Raw genomic sequence first — 20476 nt, forward strand, 5'->3', positions numbered from 1 at the left:
GATAAACAATACATAATTGTGATGTTAGTTGCAATTCCTGTTGGAGGTCCGTAATCAGCAGTACCTCACTTTTAAAAAAAGCACCTGCCTAGCCAGCCTTGAATCTCAGGAATAGGTTCCCTGGGAGTGGTGCTCACCCCTCTGGAGTCAGTCTCTTGAACGCATCCCCCTCTCCCCACAGAATTGTGTGGGAGTGCGAGGAGTTGAGGATTTTATTTATTTATTTAATTCGATTTATATTCCGTCCTCCCCAAAGAGCTCAGAACGGGTTATACAATAACAAACAAGGCACAGAAGACTAAGGCAATACAGCTACAGTGTCTGGTTCGAATGTTCTAGATTAGCAGACACATGGAGCATGAAGCCTGCACATGGAGAGAGTCAGTTGAACATATTTATTTGTTTAGATGGATATCCCATCCTCCCCAAAGAGCTTAGAACGGGTTACAGTTTACATTCATTGTGTTGCAATATATCTACACCCCACAGAAACTGCCTTTGTCTTCATCCTTGACCTGTCTACTGCTTTTAATACTGTTAATCACTGCTTACTCTTTGATATGCTGTCCTTGTTTGGATTCTGCAAATCTTTCCTCTCCTGGTTTGCGTTCTACTTGTCCTATTGTACCTTTAGTGTATGTGCTGGTGGATCTTCTCTGCTGCTATCCCGCTAGTGCAGGGGTGTCCAACCTTTTGGCTTCCTTGGGCCGCATTTGCGGAAAAAAATGTTTCTGGGGCCACGCAAATGCTGCAGCAAGACAGAGGAGGGAGCCGGCAAGATGGTAAACACCCGGGGGCAGCAGAGGAAAACACTACATCGCCCTCGACCGGGGCCGCACAAAATATTTCACGGTAGTGATTGGTGTACCCAGGGCTCTATCTTAGGACCTCTTCTCTTCTCTTTCTTCTCTTCCCTCAGTGCCCTAATCTCCTCCCATGGCTTCCAGTATCACCTATGTGCTGATGATTCCCAGATCTAGCTCTCTACACCTGAGGTTTCACCTAAAATTCAAGAAAAAGTCTCAGTATTATTTACAGAGATAGAGAACGGAGGAAGAGGAGCAGTTCAGCCAGACAGGCTGTTATCATTCCTGTCTCCTCTGCTCATATTTGGAGTGGTCTTCAACTCTGACCTCTCATTTTCTACCCACAACCAACAGATTGCTAAAGCCTGTCACTTCTATTTCTAGAACATCACCAAAATTTGCCCCTTTCTCTCTGAATACACTACTTGAACCCTTGTCCACACTCTCGTAATCTCACGCTTAGACTACTGCAATCTACTTCTAACAGTTTTCCTGCTGAACTGCCTATCTTCCCTGCAACTATGCAAAACTCAGCTGCATGACTTATCTTCTGCCAACCTCACTTCACTCACCTCACCCCTCTCCTCAAAACACTTCACTGGCTCCCTATCTACCTTCACATACAGTTCAAACTCAAAGGGTCCAGAGAAGAGCAACTAAAATGGTTAATGGGCTGGAGGAGTTGCCGTACAGTTAGAGATTAGAGAAACTGGGCCTCTTCTCCCTTGAAAAGAGAAGACTGAGAGGGGACATGATCGAAACATTCAAGGTAATGAAGGAAATAGACTTAGTAGATAGATAGAGACAGGTTATTAACCCTCTCCAAGGTAGAGAGAACAAGAGGGCACTCTCTAAAGTTAAAAGGGGATCGATTCCGTACAAACGTAAGGAAGTTCTTCTTCACCCAAAGAGTGGTAGAAAGCTGGAACGCTCTTCCGTAGGCTGTCATAGGGGAAAACACCCTCCAGGGATTCAAGATAAAGTTAGACAAGTTCCTGCTGAACCAGAACGTATACAGGTAAGGCTAGTCTCAGTTAGGGCACTGGTCTTTGACCTAAGGGCCACCGCGTGAACGGACTGCTGGGCACGATGGACCACTGGTCTGACCCAGCAGTGGCAATTCTTATGTTCACTGATGGGTAATAGCTCGCTATGACCAGCAGGTGTGGTAAGCTGTGCCAGTCTTCCCTAAAAATGGTTAGTATAGGCCTGTTGGAAGTTGTTTAGTGGCCTTCTTGTCCCTGTTTGGTGCCGGATTAAGCTTTGGGGGGACGTGTTTGGGGGTCCATCCAACCTCAGAGGGTGTCACACTTGATGGGTCATGAGTTGAGTCCCTCTCCCCATTTCCTCCACCTCCCCAAAATGTTTCTAGAGGTGCTTCAACTGTAAGCCTGCTACAGGTAACTACCACACATTACTGATTTGGCTTTCAAATGGTTTCCTGGCAGTTATTAGCAAAGAGAATGTGCCACACAGGCTCCAGCTCCTAACCTGTGAATCCCAATCTACACTTTGACACTGGCTCCATGGAGGAGCGATAGACTTTGAGTACTGTTTCATATCATGGACAAATCATTCCTTTTTCAGGGCAGTCAAATGAAATAGACGGAAAGCTGTACATTTCTAGTGCTGAATATAATTAATTAACAATCACTGTCAGTTTTCCTGAAAACAATTCATGTTTTTAAACATTTTATGTTTTTATTAGAATTAATTTGAGTACTGCAACATGTCTAAAGAATAATTTACTTGACTATGGGAGACATGTTTTGTGTACATTGTAATATTTTGAAACGTGTTCATTGTGTGTCTTTCAGGCTTTACCTCAGGACCTCTCAGGCAGCTTCTGTCCAGCGCTGTGAATATGATTCAAGGTGTACTGGGAAAAATGCTGGGATTTCTTGGTTTTACCGTTCAGTATGGCTGTCTAACACATTGTGCCTTTGAATATCTTGGTGAAATTGTTGTGGTAACTTCATTCATTTTTATATTTTAATACAATCATTGTTAATAAAACATGCGGCTTTGCAGAGAAACAACTGCAGTTGGAAGGAGGAGGGAGCCAGCCAGAAGGAAAACACCCACCGATGGGAGGCACGTACTTAGGGCACAGAATGGAGGGAGGGAGAGAGAGGAGCTTTCGGACAAAGGATGGAAGGAAGGAGGGAGGGGGCAGGAACTTGGGACACAGAATGGAGGTATGGAGTGAAGGGTGCATGAGCCATAGGATGGAAGAATGGAGGGAGGGAGGGAATAGAAAGGGAGAATTGGGTGTCTGAGAGGGAAAGAGAGATGGTGCTCATGGGAAGATGAAGAAAGGAAAATTGTGAGGCATAGGGAGGGAGAGAGAATTATTGGACATGGTGGTGGGAGAGGAGTGAGGTAGAGATGCATGGGGAAGCGAGAGATGAGAGGGAGTAATACTGGATGTGGTGGTGGAGAGGAACAGGGGCCTCAAGGAGGTGGAGAACATGGGACAAATGCTAGGATCCGAGTTACATACAAATTCAACTTAAGAACGATTTAAAAAAACGGAACCTGTTCTTAACCTCAGGCAATATCAGGCTCTTGACATCAATAAACAGACAATGGAAATTCACTTTTCTTTTCTTCAGTTTCTTAAAATACTGATTATTATTAAACTGAAAAGGAACAGAGAGAGGTCTTTTCACACAGATGTGGAATGGGAAAAATCTTACTTAAATCGGGAACTTTAAGTTGTAATAGATTTTAAATATGTATTTTTAAAAAATTTCCAAATATGTACATTTTACGCTATTGCAATGTATGCTTTGGTTAAATATTCACTGCATATTTTTTTCTTTTTACAGTGTTCAGGTCCTTCAATGGAGCCTACAATTAAAAACTATGATGTTGTCATTTCAGAAAATTTGAGTCGCCATTTTTATTCTATTCAAAAGTATGTTTTTAGATTTTTAATTCCTTGTTGATAGGTTTTGTAACGTTTATTTTTAGGTTCATTATTTGCCTTGTCCCTTCCATTTCCTTTTCAAATGGGAATCAGCTAATGCTTTCTTTTTCACATTAGGTTAATTGCTGGAAGATCTCTTTTGATCCTTCAGCATGGTCTGAGCTTTTCAATGTCCCTTGTCTTTGTGACCACTGAATGTAGTGTCCGTAATCTGGGAGCAGCTGGCACATTTTTAAATGTATCTGGGTGAAAACAGTACTGTTTATTATATTTGTTAAGGTCATTTTTCTCTCATTCTCTATACCAGTAGTTCCCAAACCTGGTCCTGGAGACACCCCTGCCAGTCAGGTTTTCAGGATATCCACAAGACAGATTTACATGCAATGGGGCAGTGTGTGCAGAGCATCACATGAGCATTCATTGTGGATGTCCTGAAAACCTGACTGGCTGGGGTGCAACCAGTGCCCTACATCATTTTCACTAGCTGAGTTCTGGGATTTAATTTTTCAAATAAGGGCAAGCCCTGTGTGGCAGCCAGAAGTACTGAAAGACTAGCACTAGGGGTCAAGCGGAACCCAGGACTGATTGGGGATTGTTCTGTCCACCCAGCTCTCAGTAAGTGCCCAAGTAGTTATTTCTTCCTGCAATTGGACCCTTAAGGCCCCCCCCCCCCTGAAATATCAGGCAGTGTGCTGGCTGTTCAGTGCTCCTAGGAAGGAAAGAGAACACCAGCTCACAGTTGGTCATTATCTGCCATCATGTTTCTGTTCTTAGGGAGAGGAGGGGATAGTGGATGCTGCAGATGGGCTATGTGGCCTTTATCATGCTTCTGTTGTATGTTTGGCTTTCCCTTAGCATGTAGAACATAGGTTGCCAGGTTAAACACAAGCTGCGTTATTCATTTTGCATAAGAATGATCAATTTTGTTTACATTAGCGTCCTTTGTATGTCATTATTTACATGTGTCATGCTAAACATAGTGCATTAAGGACCAAGAATACACAATATGTGCCATTTAACATTTGTTTTTTGGCCAAAAGCCTGTATCGGTCCCCTCTTGTTTACAATGTTGAGCTATAAGGATGGCAGCATGTACATAAAGTATGTTAATTCTAATCTAGCTACTTGTACATTATGCTACAGGTCTGAGTTGGTCACTCAGAAGGTAGTTTTTAAAAGCAGCATTTTAAGTGCAGAAATTACAGGTACTTTTTATAACATTGCTGGTACTACTGAAATATACGCATATTTGACTTGGGAGGATCCTTTCCTGTCAATTTTAAGAATAATTTGTGTATCGCTAAGAATTGGCTGTGCCATAGTTTGGCAATGCATCAAAATTTTTAATGACGATAAAGATGTACATACATTAAAACCTTGCATTGCAAGTAACTTGGTTTGCAAGTGTTTTGCAAGACAAGCAAAACATTTTATTAAATTTTAACTTGATATACAAGCAAGGTCTTGCAATGCAAATACATACAGTATACACACATCACATCATCACAACTGAGCCAATGGTTCTTCTCTCTCTGACGCTGTGGGAGTATAGTGACTGCTCTAAACGAGCGAGGTCTTGCAATACGAGTACTTACAGTATTTTGTATTAAAGTTTTTGGGCTGTGGAACGAATCATCTCAGTTTCCATTATTTCTTATGGGGAAATTTGCTTTGATATACGAGTGCTTTGGATTACAAGCATGGTTTCAGAACGAATTAGGCTGGCAAACCAAGGTTTTACTGTACTTCATAAAATATGTGCATATTCAATAAATATAAGCTGGGAAATGTGTGCATTCATTTTCTATGGGTAATTTTCAAAGAGGACGGAAACATAACATGCCTTTCGTAAACTGACCCACCCTGTTTTAAATACAGGAAGAAGCACATTTTCCAGGGCATTGTGGGATATGGATGAGCCACATGGCTTTTATCTGCTGTCTTTTTTTCTATATGTGATGATGGGCTTTCTTCACTAACCACTGAAAAAATGTGCTTCAGAAATGTTAATGAAGAAAGGAATTGAAAAGAGATGACTTTGGCAGTTTCTGTTTCCTGGAACAATGCATGTATGTAAAAATCCTGTCCGCTTTCTCTGTGGATAATTAATGTTTGTGCTAGGAAGAGGAAGAGCAGATATGCGTGTTTTGTGTCGGGTGAGGAAATGGTCTGGGAGTGAATTCGAGGGATGGAGGCTCCCACATTGATGCCATTCTCCCTCCTGGTACTTCCAGAGGTTTTCAAATAAAATTACATAGACTATCCTGGTAATGATTATAACCGACAATATGCAATGCTGCTGAGGTCATGTGGGTTCTCCTTAGCATCTGCTTGCACTTCAAAACCAAAATTGTATTGATAAAATCTCAAGAGAAAGAAATTGAAAATCTGTGTTAAAGCAGTGGTTCACTTGTTACCCCAGAATCCCATTTCACTAATTAAGGTGTGCCCTACCACTATTTGCATATTCTGTTTCATCTGGTTATGAATTGTGTTCACAGAGGTGATATTGTAATAGCAAAATGTCCAAACGATCCCAAAACAAACATCTGCAAGAGAGTTATTGGCTTGGAAGGAGACAAAGTGTGTGTGAGTGATGCTTCAAACCTCCTCAAGAAGCACAGCTACGTAAGTGTATTCTTTATTATTCTACAAACCATCTGTTTTGCCATTTTCTCCAGTGTAAATTAATCACATGAACTGTGTAAATATGGTGTGGATATTCAGAGCGTGTTGCAGCAAAATAAACTCGGTAGACTTTTGCCACTTTGTGAAGGTAAGGCAACCAGCTAACACCAAATATTTTCCTAACTGGCTAAAATTAAAATAAAAAAGACCAAACCAACCTGACCACCCAGCCCAGGAATGTCTCCAGCTGCTCCCTTTTTCTGGCCTGGTTAAATTTCTGTGACTTATGCTGTTATCCATACAAATTTAGGCAATTAGAAAGGCCATATTTTAAAATCAGATTTCCGTAAAACTTTTGAATGGTGACGCCATAGTAACCTTGGTCTTTCTTCCTACAAGCCAGGCTGTAGGAGCTTGTCTTTTCTGCTCGTGTTTTATGTCCATGATTTACGCCCTCGTGCTGCGGAGGTTCCCTGTGGGGAGATCACAGACCTTTGGAAAAAGTCTGCTTCTAGGAGATTCCCTGCTTGTCAGTAAGCGCTCTGGGCATCAGATCGCGGCTCAGGGACTGTTCCCTTGGGAGCTAGCTCACCCCAGGTTCGTCTGCTAGTGGGTCGAGCACAGACTGCATGGATCTGTGGAGGCATGCCCAGGATCGGAGCCAGAACGTGTTCCTTCACCAGGCATGCTGCACGGCGTATCCGAGGGTGGTGGAGGTGACTGGCCATAGGGTGATACGTCTTGTTTACATATTGCACAATAAAGTACATTTTTATTCCAGTTCTGGAGGCAGTTTCAGTCTTAAATCTGAAGTCCTAAATCAATTTAAAATGCGCAGGGTGATAGAGCATAAAATTCTGAACACGTCGGTATATAACATGCAGCAGTAGGCATCAGAAATATTGTTGTGATCCAGCAAGAAAGGCATGGCTCTGGTACCTCGAGCCTTTCGGGTGGGAAGGCAGACGTACATGTGCGGTGCGGATAGTCGCAAGTACTTTAAAAATTTTAAAGTGACAGTTCACTTTCAGACTGTCCATACCGGGCTCTGTGGATGACGTCACCCATATGTGAGAATATGCTGCCTGCTTGTCCTAGGATAATAGTCTTATTAATACATAATGGTAACCACAAAATTTTAAAAATGTTAATTATCATTCATATTCATTTTTTTTTTCTTTCAAAGAGGTCAAGGCAGATGACTTAAAATATGCAATGTCACCTCAGTAACAACTGTAAAAAATAGACAAATATAGTGCAAAATATAGACAGCAGCTATAAAGTCTCAAAACTGACACATTTTAATCACTAAATTGAAAATAAAATCATTTTTCCTACCCTTGTTGTCTGCTGATTTCATGAGTCCCTGGTTGTACTTCCTTTTGACTTTGCATCCAATATTTCTTTCTTTCTGCCTCCAGACCTCATTCCCTTCCCCAGCCAATAACTCTCTGCCCTTCTTCCTTTCTCCTCCACTGGCAACATGTCTCCCTCACTCTCTCACTGTCCATCTGCCTTGCTGCAAAGGGAGTTGGGAAAGAGAGAGCGAGATCCATGGCGCATTTCTCCCACCCCCTCTACTGCCACATCCACAGGATCATGTGCAGCATTTTTCGCCACTGCCCACCAGCCTCATGTCCATTTCTCTTTCTATCATCCCTCTCCAGCACAATGCCACATCTCTCCTGCCATCACTATGTCCAATTTGCATCCCCCTTCAATTTGTCCCTCTGTTCCCTCTCCACCCATTTCTCCCTCTCATCCTTCTCTTCCCCATGCATCTCTACCTCAATCCTCTCCCTCTCTATGCCCAACAATTTTCCTGTTTTTTCCTTTCCCCATGTGCACCATATCTTTCCCTCTCTCTCACACACTCATGCCCAACAATTCTCCCAAGTGAGTGTTTCCTTCCTCCTTTCTTTCTGTGTCCCGAGTTCATGCCCCCCTCCCTGCCTTCCAGCCTTTGTCCCAAATTCCTCCCCCTCCTTTCTTTCTTTGTCCCACAATCATATCCCCTCTCTGCCTTAGTTGCTACAATACACTCACTCCCTTCAGGGCTGTCCAGTTGAGCTGCTTCTTCCTGCCTTCAGCAGCACAGGGACACGTCGCGGGCAGCAGCTCTTACACATTGTACATGGCTGACCCACAAACCTTCCCTCTGACATCAGAGAGAAAACTTCCGGGTCAACCAAGTGCAGTGTGTAAAACCCACTGCCTGCAACGCGTCCCTGTGTGGCTGAAGGCTGGAAGGAGCAGCTCTGAAGGAGGTAACTGGGATCTCCTGCTGACCTAGAAGACTTCTCTCTGTCGTCAGCTCTAACATCGGAAGTCGTTTTGGGGTCGGCTTTGGTGGAGGGGGAATGCAGGAAAGAGGGCATAGGATCCCCGGTGATGGTGATTGAGGAAGGGGGGGGTCAAAGACCTGAGGAGTGCCGTATACCACATGTTGAGAAACTCTGGTGTAGAGCCTATAACACATAAAATTTTGGAGTAAATTGAATCGTAACAAATTTGGAGCAGAGAAAGCACATATAGTAAATCAGCCTGTGAGGATCTAGAGGGAGTATACGGAATTTAGGGTCAGGAGAGCTGCTTCTGCTCTAATCCCTGTTAAATTGGGCAAGCAAGTGTCCTCTAGATAATTCTCCACCTCCTTTGGGTCACCTACAAACTGAGGAGCAAAGGTTCTGCTAATACCACCCCTTATTCACACAGTAATATTCATGCCTTTTGCTTCTTTAATGATTGACTAGCCTTCTTACTGCTTCACATTGTTGTGATCATGAAGCGTGCAGCTGCAATCTCCTGTGAAGCCTTTGAAACTGTGTCAGACTGTTCCCCAATTTTACTCTCTCAACTCCCCCTCCTTTATCACTTGCTGCAATAAATGACCCCAAATCACTGCCTTATACCCAGCTCTCCACGAACATTAAATTCAAATTAGTCTCCACAATTTCTTTATCATCTAACAGGTTTTCATCAAGTTTCCAACAGCACAAGCCTTGTTTGTCATTCTCCCTCCCCCCCAAACAGTATTAGATTTGGACCGCACTCTGTCCTGCTAGTGAACGCTGGGTGGTTGTGGGGATGTTTGTGAGTGGTATGGCTGTTGCAGAGAATATATTTTGAGCAAGAGGACAATATGTAGGATGAGGAGGGAGATCTTCCAGGGGGAGGGGGGGCAATTATGGGGTATGGAAGAATAGGAAATTCCACCTTGCCCTTTTCTCTGACTTCTACATTTCATTAAGGCTACAGTAGAGTTTTCTCCCACAGCCCAGAGCACTAAATGTTCCAATGCTCAGAGGGTCGGAGCATTTAGCACTTCATGCTGATTTTGGCCATTTTCAAACTCATTGCATCTTTTTACCCCTTTTGTGCAATTCTCTCCAACTTCTGTTGGGTTGAAAAGAATAACAAAATACTTAGTTTCAATGCTGCTTATAAGTATTTTTAAAATTCCATAACATATAAAGAGAAAAGAAACCCAGCTTCATTGTTTGTAGATCTGTGAAATGTTTTTACATATAATCAAATTATATTAGATTGATTTTAAAATTTCTTACATGAGACCAATTCCTGCTATCACTTATCTAATTTAAGTATTAAAAGCCTTCCTATTGAATTCTGGATTGCAATTCAATTCTTTTCTATCCTGATGTGTTTGCATTCACTTTTATTACTGTTTACTGTAGCTTGATGTGTTTTGTATCAGATGCTCTCTTACAGCAGCTTCTATTGATAAGCATAAAGCAGGGGACAGAATCCTGAGATTGTATTTCACAAACTACAGATAATGCTAAGCCCTTGTGTCACTTAATACAGCTAAAGTCTGTAAATAAGGAACTTGCTTCTTGCTAGTGATAAAAAGCTGAGCTACACCTCCATTTCTGAGCAACGCTCCCTTGATAATCAATCGCAGCATCCTGCTAATGCCCTGACTGCAGCTGATGGGAGGCAAATATGTTTGCTCTTGTGTTGAAGTGAAGCTCATCTGGGAAATGACGTGGCTCCTTCTTCCTGGAGCTAACTCTAGAGCTAACAGAATTCTGAAGATAAACGTCCCTTGCGTGTTCAGAAAATGATCTGAGTCCAGTGAATTTTGATTCTTCCAGCATAATTCTAGTATGATGAAAATACAATTTTGTTTGATAAACTGCCTTTCATACAGGTGTCTTGAAACATTTTGCAACTGCATAATATTCACACAGGGCACAGTAAAAAGCAGCAAGTCAGTATGCTTGAATAGATCAGATTAAAATTAGCACTTAAAGGCAGTTGGGCGCCATAATCGAGGACGATAGGCTGCTGGCTTATCCCGAGGGATTCAAAACCAGGGCCGAGGAGGCGCAAATGGCTTTTAGAGATCAGCTCCAGGGACGGGCATTTCATTTCATATAGGCCAACTACTCTGTTTTGTTTTAGGGACACATACTAAGGGCAGTTGCTTTTTCAGAATGAGAGATCCTCTCGGAGAACTGGGATACAGGACTGACTGCACTTTGGCAGCCGACTTCCCAGCAGAGAAACAGATAAGTCCATTTTTGTGTAATATGGCTACAGCAGTGGACATTTTGCCATGAAAGAAGTGATTTTCCTATTTTTCAAGTCACCGAGGTTTCTATTCATTGGTCTTCAATATTTGATTTATTTAAGTCCCCTTTGTGGGATAGAAGAATGGATTATAAAAGAGTGGAGTTCTTTTAACCATATGAAGCTTAACTGAGGTTTTTTTCTCCACTTCTTTGTTTGCCAGGTTGTTTGGAGAATTCCAGGTGACTGACACGAATCCTTCAACTCATTATTTAGTTTGGAGCAGGAGGATTTGTCAACAAAGATTGTAATTGAAATCACCCATTATTATAGTGTTGGCCATTTCTCCAGCTTTCCTAATCTCTGAAAACTTTTCTTCATCTGTCTGCTCATTTTGTCCCGGGGGACGGTAGTATAACCCTACCTTTCTATTACTTCCCTTCACACATGGAATTTCTATCCATATAGAATGTTGATTTGATTTGATTCAATTCCCTCTTTAACATATAGTGCAACTCCCCCCCTCCCCCTTTGTGTTACCTAGATACAAATTATATTGCAAGGATAAAGTAGTCAGTGTCCCATTGATTGTCCTCCTTCCACCAGGCTTCTCATCACTCAGTGCTATATATTCTTAACTCTCCTACTTTTATTTTTTAGGCTTCTAGCATTTCTATATATAGACACTTCAAATTGTGGTTTTTCCTTGTAACTACAGGCTGCTAAGAAGATGGGGAAAATTTGAGTCTCTTACCCTGCCTTGCTCTTAAACCGTCCTGGCTTTCTTTCACCATTATTGAAACCTCTCTACTGGGACTCCCCAAATATCCTGTTTCAGTAATATCCTTCAAGGATATCTCACACTGAACCATCCGCTCCTGCGTGACTTTCCCCCGCATCTCAGTTTAAAAATGGCTTTATCTCCTTTTTAAACGTTAGTGCCAGCAGCCTGGTTCCATCCCGGTTAAGGTGAAGTCCATCCTTTTGGTACAAGCTCCTCCTTTCCCAGAAAGTTGTCCAGTTTCTAACAAATCTAGATCCCTCATCACCAGGGCTGTGGAGTCGGTAGATAAATGTTCCAACTCCGACTCCTCAGTTTTTTGTACTTCAGACTCCGACTCCACAGCACTGGTTAATTTTCAGATCGTTAAAATGGAATGTCAAGTTGAGAGAAATGAGCATTTTTGACACCACCTTCTTTTTGCTTTTAATCAAGGTTCTAAGGCCGCAGAAGCTGCTCGCAACATTTGTGCTGTGTATATAGTGGGTGCTATAGCTGAAAGAATCGCTCGTGATTGGTATGCCAAGTTCAAAAATGGAGTCGGTAGATAAATGTTCCGACTCCGACTCCTCAGTTTTTTGTACTTCTGCTCCGACTCCGACTCCAGGTACCCGAAATTTCCTCTGACTCCGACTCCTCAGCCCTGCACCATTGTCTCAACCACGCATTGAGACTTCGGAGCTCTACCTGCCTCTTGGGTCCTGCGCGTGGAACTGGGAGCATTTCTGAAAATGCTACCCTGGAAGACCTGGATTTCAGCTTTCTAAGAGCCTAAATTTGGCTTCCAGATCCTCTCTCCCACATGTACCAAGACAACTGGCTCCTTCCCAGCACAAATTCTGTCTTTGTGAAGAGTGAGGTCCACCACCTTCTCCTCCACCCCTGTTCTCCAGGCTGAAGAGCCCTAGTTCCATCCATTTCGGTTGCCTTTCTCTGTACCTTTTCTAATTCCACTATATCTTTTTTTGATACTATAACATTCTCCTCTTTGTTTTCCATTCCTTTCCTGATAATTCCTAACATCCCTTTTGGTTTCCTGCACTAAGGAAGATACTATAAGAACTGAATTTCATTTTCTTCAGTACTATTATATTCTCATCTTAATTTTCATTTTAGACAGCTAGTTCCTTGGTTTTTGCCTCTGTTTTTCCTAAAGTAACTGCTCATAAATCAAATACACATGAAGATCTAATTCACCTGCCTGATAAAGATCCTGAATTACAAGCAATCTGTTGCTGGATATAAGTGTTTATAGTCTTAGGAAGACGGGAACTGATACCGATAGGGAAGTTTTAAAATGTACTATAAACAGACTTTCTGAGATATGTAAAATCCATGTACTGTCAGGACCATAGTTTTAAATGAAATGGACATTTCATTAGAATGTCCTATCTCTGTCATTTGATATGGTAAAGTCTGTTCATCATATTCCACTTTAATCAGGAAAAGTAACACCTGTACTTAATTTACAAAAGCTTCTTTTGTTAAGTGAACACCCCAAGGCTATGAAGCGATTACATTTGTTGCTTGCACTGTAGTAAGACTCACAGAAACAGATCTCAATAGGGATAGAAGAGAAATAGTTCTTTATTCTTTTTGTCCAGTATGAAGATTAGGTCTTATCACAACCAAAGAGAGAGAAAAAAACCCATCACACTGAGTAGGAAAGAGGTGTAAGATTTTCTTTACATTTAACTCTGCACCTTCCAAAACCACTTTCGCCTAAGATTACAAGTAACATAATTACATAATGCAGTATGTGTGGACACACAAAGATTTGGACTTCTAGGGAATTGATTATAGGTAAATATAAATCTATATTATATTTTAACATTATAAAAATATATTTATGCATTTAAACTAATCAGGTGTTTAGTTGATATTTTAAAATAACTCACTACCGTTAACCAAAAATTAATTAAAAACTGTTTTAATGTAATGTATAATGTTAAGATGGTTTAACAAATGAATCTCAGCTTCTTGGATTATTCAAAAGCAAAATGGTGTAAATGAACTTGCTTTCAGAATATTTTCCGTAATCTGCTTGTAGGTGTTCCTGAGGTTATAGTTCGAGGTGGAAATTGTGCATTTCTAGCAGTTCTCGTATTGCCTTTTATAAAAGAGGTGTATTTTGAGAAATTTTGAAGGCACCTTGTTATAGAGCATGTATCATTAATTAGTGTGGAACTCCAAGTGAAGAAGAGGGCTAAAGTTTGGATATTCTCTGCCTGGTGCAGGAACTGGTAGCTGCACCTGTTCCATAGAAGCTCTGCAGTCTCTTCACTCTGGAGCTTATGAGACCTGGTTTCAGCAGCTCTGAGGTGTTTTTTTGCTGATTTCTAAGGGGTTTTTTTCCCTTTAGGCCTATTTTTTAGCCTTGAGCACCTGCTAGGGGTATTTTTGTCACCATCAAATCATTTCATTTCAGTTTAGCTATTTTCCAGGATATGTTTCAAAATGAAGACCCAAAGCAGCTTTGCGAGGTGTTCCATGCAACAGAACCATCTCTTTACAGATACCCACTCAGAGTGCTGAAAATGCCTCGACCAAGCTTACAGGCCTTTCAGCCTATTCACTCTGGTGCAGTTCTTCTGCATACAAAGGCAAAGAGATGCCCATTCTAGGGACTCTCACTTGTTCAAGTGATCACAAAGGAATTTGAAAATAGGTTAGCTGATAATAAAGTTAGTTTTACTGTCTTATAGTTATGTCAGAAGGTAAGAAAGCTCTGAGATAGTTGATAATGCCTTATGTAAAATTTTTCTTCACTGCTGGAATTTGACTCAGGTTGTTCAGCATTCTCCCATTGATTAGAATATACAAGTGGCCTCAGCACTGTGACCCACGAGGAGATAGATAAAGCTGTCTAATTAATTTTGTTGGAAACATCATTAAGTTTCATAAATATTGTATAGCGTATTGTTACATCTAACTTAAGGTCACTATCATTAATTTTGGATCTTAAGACTTTCACAACCCACTTTGATGAAATGATGTCAGAATCAATTAGCATGCAGTTCATCATGAGCCCTCTGTGCTAGCTTCAGGGTGTTGATGAGGATGTGGCTGCTAACTGTCACAGAAGGCCAGATTTTAGTCAACATTGTAATGACCCCCCTTGAAGTTTATTAAATTAATGATCTTGTTACAGTGTTCTAACCACTCACATCTGCATTTGAGATATTTTGTTGGAAACTAATAATTTTGCAAAATGTGATACAATTGGAAATATATTGTATGAAAAATAATTCATTATCACATATGTTCTACATGGCATTAGTGCCACACTATAAGTTCCCACACATTTAGTTGGGTTTTCAAGATTTAAAGAGAGAATATGCACAAAATAAATTTGCATGCAATGAAGGCATGGCTTGTTGAGGATATTCTAAAAACCCGACATATGCAGATGATAGTGTGTTACAGAAAGCCTTTCCAATGTGTATCTTCTTTTGTGCAGGTACCAAAAGGACATGTTTGGCTAGAAGGTGACAATCTCAAGAATTCTACCGATTCTAGGATCTATGGCCCTGTTCCATATGCACTAATCAAAGGGCGTATTTTCCTAAAGGTATTTACCAATCATCATTTTCCTAATGACTTAAACTTTTTTCATGTCAGGCACATTTGTATTGAGGACTGTCTCTGTGGCTGGATTTTGCTGAAGTCCCAGCTCTCCTTCCATTTATCCTTTACGTGCAGGAAAGCAAGGCTATGGCTGAAGCGTGTCCTTGTGAGGTTTTACTTATTTTCATTGACAACAAAAGTGTTTTCTTCTAATACTTAGAACCTACTGTTTTTACAAAGGCACGTTAGAGCCTTAACGCGTGGAATAGCACACGCTAGCCGCTAGCGCACCTTCGTAAAAGGAGCCCTAAGTCTTTTGTCCATAGAAACAGAGTGGAAGAGAGCCACCCCAAAACTCTGTGACTCAAATTCTTTTTAAATGCTGGCTGCTGCTTTTCTCCATCTGGATAGAAAGCAGAACTGAATATGCAGCTATTGTAATTCAGATAATTTATGTGAAGAGCAGTAGCGCTGCCCATTCTGTCTTCAATCCATATTTATTTTACAAGATGGAAATTAGCAGCATATGCTAATAAAGAAGATGTTGTATTCATATTTGCAAAATAGTCAAAACTGTATTACGATACTAAGTCTAGAACTCATTTGTCAATTTCCTTTTCTGTTTTCTTTCTTAAATTAAGAACAAAAGAATTGCCATACTGGGACAGACCAAAGGCACATCACACCCAGTATCCTGTTTCCAACGATGGCCAACCTAAGTCCCAAATACCTAGCTAGATCCCAGGAATAAGCAATGGATTTCCCCAAGTCCAACTCAATAATGGCCTATGGACTTCTCTTTTAGGAAATTAGCCAAATCTTTTTTAAACCCTGATAAGCTAACTGATTTCACCACATTCTCTGGCAACGAATTCCAGAGTTTAATTACACATTGGGTGAAGAAATATTTTCTCCGGTTTGTTTTACATCTACTAATTAGTAGCTTCATCACATGTCCCCTAGTCCTAGTATTTTTGAAAAGAGTGAACAAGCAATTCACATCTCCCTGTTCCACTCCACTCCGTATTTTATAGAACTCTTATCATATCACCTCTGAACCGTCTCTTCTCCAAATTGAACAGCCCTAGCCATTTAGCTTTTCCTCATAGGAAAGTCATCCCATTCCTTTTAGCATTTTTGTTGCCTTTCTCTGTACCTTTTTTGAGATACGGCGACTAGACCTGCACACAGTATTCGAGGTGTGGCTGTACCATAGAGCAATACAAGGGCATTATAACATTTTCATCTTGGATAGTATTTTGAATGCTGCCACTAAGGGGGAGGAGGATTCTATAAATTTATAGCGCTGATCTTTTCTGACACCCATTTTGAGCGCAAAGTGCTATTCTATAAATACGTAACCGTGGGCACGTGTGGCACTGCCCCCTTTTGGTTTGTCTGCCATGGCATTTTGGCACATCCTAAATGGTGCTAATTGATCATCAGCATCTAATTATTGATGGTTAACAGCGCATTAGCTAATTATGTTGTGTGCGTACCGACATTTGGGTAGCATACCTAGAATCCAGGGCAAATGAGTTAACTTTTGCCTTTCTGCATACTCTCCCCTGCCACTCACTGAGGCCTTAATGATCTGAATAGCAGATGCTGGTACCCTGATAATCCCACTGTCATTCTCTTACATGCATTTTAGAAGATTAAAATCGGAAAATGATTATTTTATGTAAATTCAACAGCTAATGGGCTGGTTTTATCTATTTACCTAGTGGTCTTAATGCGATCCACAAAAAAGTGTTATGTTTTGATATGGCTTCATAAACTATAATTTAGGTCCTGATATTCAAGTGCACTAATTTAGAGGCATGCATTGGTTTAGCTGTTATCTTCTTCAAGTATAAAGCTAGTCAAATCCTGCTCTTCTCTGCACCGTAACTAGGGAAACAGAGGCTCTTAGAGACAGAGGGAAGTGTCCAAGGTGACAACATGTCAAGAGGGAGGGGAGGGGAGGACTCTTAAATACCATGAACACATTTAGACATGGGCACCTGGACGTAGGAAGGGTGTACATTACAGCTGTACTGCAGCCAAGTCCATGGAAGATCTATAAACTGGAGGCCATTTTAGAATTCCAAACTAAAGTGTGTCATGTACTGGACCCAAGATGCTTTGAGAGCACCGTCTCCAGTATTGAGATTAGTCAAGCTCAACAGCATAGAAGTTGTATTCTAGATTGACAGGGAATAGAAATTAGACTATTACATTTGTTAAACATAAAGTACGTATTTTCTTTTGGTGCAGTTGCAACCCTATACAATCGGGTCTTTTAAAAATTAGTAGTTACTGACAAGTAGCAAAGTCCGAAGTATAGCAATTGTGCAGCTTTCCCAGAAAAACCTGGACGGATCATATTTATACCTGCAAATTATAAAGTTTCCTTCTTTATATAAAGCAAAGTGTAGCTAATGCTGCCAAAATTCATATTTCTAATAACCTTCTCCTATAAACCAACTTCTTAACCAACACCTCAAGTACGTATTGAAAAACAAAGAAACTTGAACTCTTCCTTTCATTTTCATAGCAATCGCAGCAGTTTACCATGGAAATGTGGCACATTCAGATTAAGCTGTGACACTTGAGAAGTATAATTATGGGAACAGTTGTAGGCATTCAGCAGGGTGCAGTCTTCTGAGGACAAAGGTTTACTGCTGAGGCCTGTGTACAGAGTAAGGTTTCTTAAACTGCATGGGCACAGTGCCATTAAAGATCAAGGACAGGATTCACAGAAAATACTCCCTTTGGCATTTAAATGCCCTTCAGGAGTCTTGCCACATTTTAACATTAGGAGATTTCGATGAACTACTGTTATCAGCAGGAGTAACTCAAGTAGTGTCAGAGTCCAGAGCTGTGTTTAGATGAACTCTCTGCCCATGCAAGGCCCACCATTTCTCAGTCAGAAACATCTAAACTTAGGGCTCCTTTTCCTAAGCTGCACTAGCGGTTTTAGCGCACATTAGATGCCTCCATAGAGCTGGCGTTAATTTTTCCACGTAGCACAGGGGTTAGCGCGCGCTAAAAACGCTACCACAGCTTACTAAAAGGAACCGTTAGTGTGTGATGCTTGAGAACATAAGAAAATAGCCTATGGACACCATTAGCTTTTATAGCTAAAGATCCGTTGTGGTATTTTAATTGTTTTTTAATGCAAGCTAAGTATATACATCCTAGTTCTCTATATATACTTACTGTGCTTCTGGAACCAACTACCTACCCACATCAGTTCATTAGAAGGTCCACTAAGCTCACCAACCCAAATTCCTTGGACCTTCGGAAAAAGGGCATCGACCCTCCACTGTCATATAATGTGCTACCGTACCAAGTCCCCTCCGGTGGTATGCATGACCCCACTCTACTATGTCTTGCCACACTGACACCATTTTCTCATACTATACATCATATTTACTACACTGTGTTTTCCAAGCTGCGTGCCACACAATGTTTGCTGTTCCACATCTACCATACTATAATAATAATAATTATTATTTATTTCTTATATACCGCTATACCGTGAAGTTCGAAGCAGTTTACAATAAAGATACATTTGACAGTACATGGGATAGAAACGGTTTACAATAAAGATATGTTTAGTCAGTATATGGGATGCAAGTGGTTTACATTAAAGATTCATTTATAAGATAGCATGGTAAGTTTGCCATCACTTTAAATATAAGCATATTTAAGCAAACGTAACCCATTCTGAGCTCTCCTGGGAGGATGGGATATAAAACCAAATAAATATATGGGGTTTCCTTGGTTCTTAGCCTGCTATGGTTATTACTCGTTCTAGGGATGTCCAAAACCCAGCAGTTTGTTTGGGCTTTGGAAAGCCCTGAGCTCAGTACCGCACCTGGAGGGCTTCTATACATGGTCGGATATTGGCATGATCCTCCAGATGTGGCCCTGAGCTCGGGAAAGAAGACAAGAGGTTTGTGTGGGGGCAGAATGGGGCGGGGTTTTTTTTAAAGAGGAAATCTGGTAACCCTAGTTATTACACATTTTTCCCTGTACAGATTTTATTGAAACAAGCAGACCAAACATAATTTTTGGCATTTCATATTTTACAGGTATGGCCTCTGAATGCATTTGGATTCCTGCAAGATAGCCCAAATGGCCATATACTTCGTAATGATTAGTGAATCACTTATTTTGCACTGTATTTAAAGGTTATTTTTTTAAAAAAATTGACAACCCTGTGGGTTTTATTTAAAATAAAGATATTTTTAAGTATAAGTGTGTATAGGATATTTATTGTTGCAAACCAAACGATGTGACCCATGTTCAAACAAATAGTAAAGAAACCCCTTTCCAGACCAGTGTCCTGCAGCCTTTTCTGATACAAATGCTTTCTCAGCCTGACAGCAGAGGCTCAGTCCAATCTCTGGGACTCATTTTTAATACAGTAGTTCCTGGGCTATGCACACTGATTTGAAACCATTTACTTTCCCAGGTATATAAAGGCTGGTATTCCAAACACTAACCTCCTCATTTATAAAGCCTATAGGCAGCTCAACATTCAAATCCCATGGGCTGCATGATAGTAACTGCCAGGCTCTTAATACCTTAAAAAAATTAAAATGCAATAATAGTACAGACCATATTCTGGTTTTGGTTCCAAACTGGCCTGAAATTCCCAATATAGCCATGTTTCGGCCAAAAATGCTGGGATGTTTTCAGCTGAAACGGAAATACTCCTGACCAAAAGCACCAACTGAAGTCAGGGATCTCGTTCTTGTTGGCAGAGAAAGCAGAAGGAATATTAATCATTTTTATTATGGTAATGTTTTTAGATTAAAATGATGCTGAATGAACATTAGAAAACAGAGGAGATGATCCAGTAGAAACAGGATCCTTTTAAAAGAGCAGAAAACCCAAAACGCAGGTATTAAGGAGACTGCAGTGTCGTTCTGGGCTCTGGGGAAAAATGTTACATCCTGGCAATGTGCAGTCATTTGATAGAAAAATGATTTTTCATGGTGCAGCAGGAGGGGACACATTCTGCAGTAGTTGATTCTGTTTTGCTCGATCTCCATTGAAGAGCCCAAGAAACAGAGCTGCAACAAGTCGCTTCACACTCATTAAATATTGTAGTTCTTCAGTTAGGTGAATTTAATGCTAAAGGTTCCTCAGGCATTAAAGCACAGCTAAAAATGAAGAGCCATGGCCTATGATAACTACAAAATGGGTACATGCTAAACACTATTTCTTTTTTTG

General features: G+C 40.8%; 1 protein-coding gene across 1 annotated transcript in view; it reads left to right on the forward strand.

Moving 5' to 3' along the window:
- IMMP1L (inner mitochondrial membrane peptidase subunit 1) overlaps window positions 1–19492 on the forward strand; it is a 30921-nt gene extending 11429 nt beyond the window's left edge. Inside the window, exons 2-6 of the mRNA XM_033928282.1 lie at window positions 2624–2775; window positions 3638–3726; window positions 6240–6366; window positions 15141–15251; window positions 19330–19492. Coding sequence (XP_033784173.1) covers window positions 2671–2775; window positions 3638–3726; window positions 6240–6366; window positions 15141–15251; window positions 19330–19398 — 501 coding nt within the window. The 5' untranslated portion in view covers window positions 2624–2670 and the 3' untranslated portion in view covers window positions 19399–19492. The remainder of the gene's footprint in view (window positions 1–2623; window positions 2776–3637; window positions 3727–6239; window positions 6367–15140; window positions 15252–19329) is intronic.
- The last annotated feature ends 984 nt before the right edge of the window (window positions 19493–20476 follow it).

The sequence above is a fragment of the Geotrypetes seraphini genome, chromosome 19, assembly GCF_902459505.1.
Source record: "Geotrypetes seraphini chromosome 19, aGeoSer1.1, whole genome shotgun sequence".
Taxonomy (NCBI): domain Eukaryota; kingdom Metazoa; phylum Chordata; class Amphibia; order Gymnophiona; family Dermophiidae; genus Geotrypetes; species Geotrypetes seraphini.